Source organism: Buceros rhinoceros, unplaced genomic scaffold (assembly GCF_000710305.1).
Source record: "Buceros rhinoceros silvestris isolate BGI_N320 unplaced genomic scaffold, ASM71030v1 scaffold19849, whole genome shotgun sequence".
Lineage (NCBI taxonomy): Eukaryota > Metazoa > Chordata > Aves > Bucerotiformes > Bucerotidae > Buceros > Buceros rhinoceros.
In genome coordinates, this window is record NW_010431147.1 from 1 (window position 1) to 4,860 (window position 4,860).

General features: G+C 54.0%; 1 protein-coding gene across 1 annotated transcript in view; it reads right to left on the minus strand.

Annotated features, from left to right (window-relative positions):
* Positions 1–2,515: 2,515 nt before the first annotated feature.
* Positions 2,516–4,860, minus strand: part of LOC104499775 (leukotriene C4 synthase-like) — a 3,577-nt gene continuing 1,232 nt past the window's right edge. Inside the window, exons 3-5 of the mRNA XM_010143329.1 lie at positions 3,338–3,408; positions 3,025–3,106; positions 2,516–2,642 (exon numbers count right to left, since the gene is read on the minus strand). Coding sequence (XP_010141631.1) covers positions 2,516–2,642; positions 3,025–3,106; positions 3,338–3,408 — 280 coding nt within the window. The remainder of the gene's footprint in view (positions 2,643–3,024; positions 3,107–3,337; positions 3,409–4,860) is intronic.

The following is a 4,860-nucleotide window of genomic DNA, read 5'->3' on the forward strand; positions in this document are numbered from 1 at the left end:
TCGCTGCCGGGGCTTGAGGAGGCCGGGAAAGGGCCTCGGCAGCACCGAGGAACCTCAGCGGTGGAAATCGCGGTCCCGCAATCGGCCGTGCAGCAGCACCAGTGCCGCCGGGTGGGCGGGTTGCCGTTACGCTGGAGCTCACTGGTGTGCACTCCGGCTGGATGGCGACCCCCCGAGCCACAGGACCTTGGGGTGGCACGGGCAGACCCAACATACTCCCTTCCAGTCCGAAACTGGGTCCTCAGCATCTCTGCAGCAGGTGGCAATGGGCAGAGAGGGCTCATACAGCACCGCTGCAACGCGCCGTGCGGTGGCAGCGCTTTGAACTGGGTAAATCCTGAAACCATCAACCGCATCGCTGAACCGTGGCCCGGTGCAAAGGGGTTTTCTTTGATGACACTTATGAAGTAGCAATGACAGGATCCCTCGGGGGAGAGGAGGAGCTTTCCTTCTGCTAGCGGCATCTGAATCCACCCCTCTGGCAGTTTGAAGGGGCTGATGCGCCGGGCAGTTTTTCTGTGGTAGAAGTAGCGACAGCAGGCAGCCGAGGTTAGAACCTGGCAGTGCTGGGCCAGGCCTCGGGGGAGAGGAGGAGCTTTCCTTCTGCTAGCGGCATCTGAATCCACCCCTCTGGCAGTTTGAAGGGGCTGATGCGCCGGGCAGTTTTTCTGTGGTAGAAGTAGCGACAGCAGGCAGCCGACGTTAGCACCTGGCAGTGCTGTGCCAGTTCTTTTAATAGTCCTCTGTGCATCCAAGGGGAGAAGCTGACTCGCTATAGCCTCCCTGCTGAATCATTGACGTCCCTTCTCTGAGTCATTCTGCAGCACGGCCGAGACAGGTGGGGCTGAGGTGGAGGGGGGCTCAGGGTCTACACAGTGGGGTTAGAAAACTGGTAGAAGAGTGGAAGATGCAGGTTGTGTCTGCAGAACCAGTGAGCACCCACTTGGACTAACCCAAGACAGCAGAGTTTTGACATGGAGCCAGGACCAGCGCCAGCAGCGTGGGCTGGTCCTGCTGTATTAACCCTCTGGGAGAGGACTGGTTATGCCAGGGAAAGGTGAGGACTGAGAATTTAACTCCAGGACGTGGTGGGACATGTTAATGTAAAGACTAAGTAGAATCTCATGGGGACAGGTGGCATGTATGTTGCTCCCTGGACTTGCTAAGACACAACCAGGATTAAATGATGCTCAGCCTTTTCCAAAGGGTTTCACCCAAACTGCTAGAAAATAAGTTATCTGGGTTTTGTTTATCTTGCTGTGACACCCAGGGATTCCTGTGAGGATGGGGCCCCTCCGCACTGACAACTTTGCAGCAGCAAGTGCTGTGCAGTTATTTTCATTCGAATATAAGGCTTCCCCTGTGGTGTTTGCCAACTTCAACAGAGCAGCACAATGGGCAGGAGAGCCTGAAAAGGAAACGGACTCGGGGTTTTGCTAGATAACCCAGTTTAAAATTCAAAGAAGGAAATAAAACAATGCGAAAAATTAATCACTTCGTCTAGAAAACCCCTCCCTTCTGTTCTTACAGTCTAGATATGCCTACCGCTGGGGACAGGGCGGGAGGAGGATGGCAGGACTGAACATAGGGTTAGGCTGTTAATGCAGTTACTTTTGCGCTCTGAGTTTGGGATGAAATCCCCCCATGATGATGGCACGGAGCATTGCTGGTGTTTGCTGAGCTGTGTTGCTAACTTGAGTGGACCGATGGCCAAAAGCATCAGCATTGTGACTGCTGGGTGCTGGTGAAAAACCAGCCCTTCCTGCTGCAGGGACACCAAACCCAGAGGGAACCTGAGCCCTGCGCAAACCACCCAGCAGGGACCACTGTTTGGTGCTGAGCGATCCAGGAGCTCTGAAAATCAGCTTCTCCCCATTCACAACTCTGGTCCCGTGAGTCATAGGGTCACCGCACAGAGGGGAAACTGAGGCAGCCTCCTTATGGTCAAACACCCAGGTTTTCATTGTCAGCTTGTTGCAGACCCACAAGGACACACCCAGCACAGCAAGCTCAGTGTCTTTTTATTTGTGCACGTTGTTGCTCAGCAATATTCCCAGTTATACATGCAGTAGTGGTTATGACTCGTGCAGCCTGATTTACAGTGTTACGAGGGCACTAACAGACTTTCGTGCAACATGGTGATGGCTGCTCCTGTTTGTCTCTTGCCTGGGTGCCTGCGTTGAAGGTGGAGCTGCTGGAGGAAGGGAAACACATGGCAGTTCCCTGGGGCAGCTTGATGGGATGAGTTTGCTTTTATGTGTCCGGTTTTCCTAAAATTCTCCTTGTTTTGGAGCCTCGCTATTTCCGCATCAGCAGAAATAACACAGCACTTGGCACAGAGAGCGCTGTGGGAGAAGAACACCTCCCAAAGAGCTCAGCAGTTCATGCTGATGCTGAGGGAGGTGTTAAAAACTCAGGTGAGGGTGGATTTGAGTGGTATTAGGGACAGCCAGCCTGTTGCTGTGAGCAGGAGGGAGCAGGACTCGGAGGCACTGATGAGGGATGGAGGAGCAGGTCACCCTGTGAGAAGCTGGAGGACGTTCAGCCCCATGTAGTGAGATAGGAAGAAATGCAAGATGCCCAGGGCTGACACTGCGAGGAGAATCCAGAGAACTCCAGCGCTAAAATATATCGGGGTGAGCCTAGGGAGAGAGAGGGAGCCTGCTGAGACCAAGCATCGCTGCTGTCACCCAGGAATGGTCCCTCCCTCCCTGAAAAACCAGGATGGAAAGGCAGCCCTGTCCCCCGCATGGGGTCCCATGCCCCACTCCTGCCTCAAGGGAGTACCCACAAGGGCTTGGGGCAGCTCCAGCCTTGCTCTGTGTCTGTGTCTCTGGCCTCAGCCCTGTACCCATGCCCAGGTTATGCCCTGGGCAGAGCTCAGCAAGGCAGAATCATGTAGGGACCCCAAAGGAGCCAGAGGGAGCTCTGAGCTTTCCCAAAGCACATTATGTTCCCAAATGCAAAGCCCCAGGGGTTACCACGTACTGGCAGAGGTGTTACCAGGCTGGCAGAGGTGTTTACCTTTCTAACGACGATGCTCTGTACCTCACAAAGTAGCAGTAGCGGCCACAGAGATAGAGCAGACCCAAGCCCGCCGCCAGACCTGCAGTCGAGAGAGATCACAGTGACCATTTGCAAAGGCTTTTTAGAGCTGCTTTGAGCCAAGTAGGTAGCCCAAAGTGAAGGAATAGAGGCTCTGTCCTCTGGCTCTACCTTCCCATCAAAGACAGAATTACTGCCCAATTTATTGTTAGGAAGGTGAGCTGGACCTGAGACTGAGCCAGCACTCAGGGGAACAAATCCAGTGACAAACCAGGTAATGGGCTACTCTCACCTTGATGGAAGAAGAGTCCAGCCTGCCACAGAAGTGCCAGGAAAATCGGAAAATACTCCGAGGAGTTCACCCTGGCAGAAAAGAGGAAGGTCATAAACAAAGGGAAGGAGGCAGATCCTCCTTTTTTGCTTCCCCAGCAGATTCCAGCGGCTGGAGGCTGTTACCTTTTAGAGCTGATGTCACCTTAAAGCCTTTCCCCACATTTCCTGTCCCACCTTTATTCACAGGAATTAAACAGCAGGAGGAATCGTGTCTCTAGGGCACAGGAAATTAAGCAAGAGATGCTCAGGTCAGACTGTGCGCGGAAACCACCGTGAACCACCCCCACTGCCCCTTCCTGAGTGCTGCAGCTTAAACCCTGCTGTAAAAGCTCCAAAGCCCCAAGGAAGGTCTGACCCCAGCAGGCTGCAGACCCGCTGAGGGTGAAGGGCATCTTAGGTGGGTAAGGCCAGAGCAACTTGGGCTTCATGCAGGAGTGGGAGGAAACATTTAGCTGTTTGGTTTGTTTGTATGCCAAAGCAGTAGGACCAAGAGATGCTGGAGGAGGCTGAGTCTAGGCTGGCGAAAGAGCAGAGAAGGGGATGACTCAGGGGATCCTGTTCCTGCTGCCTGGTTGGTTTTTTTCAGTGCTCAGCTACAGCAAAGTGGAAGCTTCCTCCCTCTCTGCTTCCCTCGCCACTGCAGCCCCAGCGCAGATGCTGGACGTGGCTCTGCCTGTCCCAGCCTCAGCTGAGATCTCCCCGGGAGCTTGTCCTTCCCAGCAAGTGGGGTTCAGAGCAGAGCTGAAGCTGCCCGAGGCTGTGACACCACTTGGCTAAAACCAGCCTAGGACTCAGCCACCCAAAACTTTGACACTCTACGGCAGAAATTGCTATGTGGGTTTTTGTGCTGGTTTTGGCTGGGATAGAGTTAATTTGCTTCACAGTAGCTGGTATGGTGCTATGTTTTGGATTTGTGATGGAAACAGTGTTGATAATCCAATGATATATGGGTTACTGCTGAGCAGCTTACACAGAGTCAAGGCCTTTCTGCTCCTCACCCCACCGCACCGGCGAGCAGGCTGGGGGTGCACAAGAAGCTGGGAGGGGACATGGCTGGGCCAGCTGAACCCAGCTGACCAAGGGGATATCCCAGACCATATGACGTCATGCTCAGCATGTAAAGCTGGGGGAGGAAAAAGGAAGAGGGGGCTGTTTGGAGTCATGGCATTTGTCTTCCCAAGTCTCCGTTACGCGTGATGGAGCCCGGCTTTCCTGGAGATGGCTGGACACCAGTGATGGGCAGCAGCGAACGAATTCCTTGGTTGGCTTTGCTTGTGTGCGCAGCTTTTGCTTTACCTGTTAAACCGTCTCTATCTCAGCCTACGAGTTTTTGTCCCTTTTAGTCTTTTGATTCTCTCCCCCATCCCAGCAGGAAGGAGCAAGGGAGCGGCCGTGCAGGGCTGAGCTGATGGCTGGAGTTAAACCACAGCAGGTTGCTGTCAGCAGTGGCTGGGGGGTTTTGGGGGCCCAAACCAAAAAAGT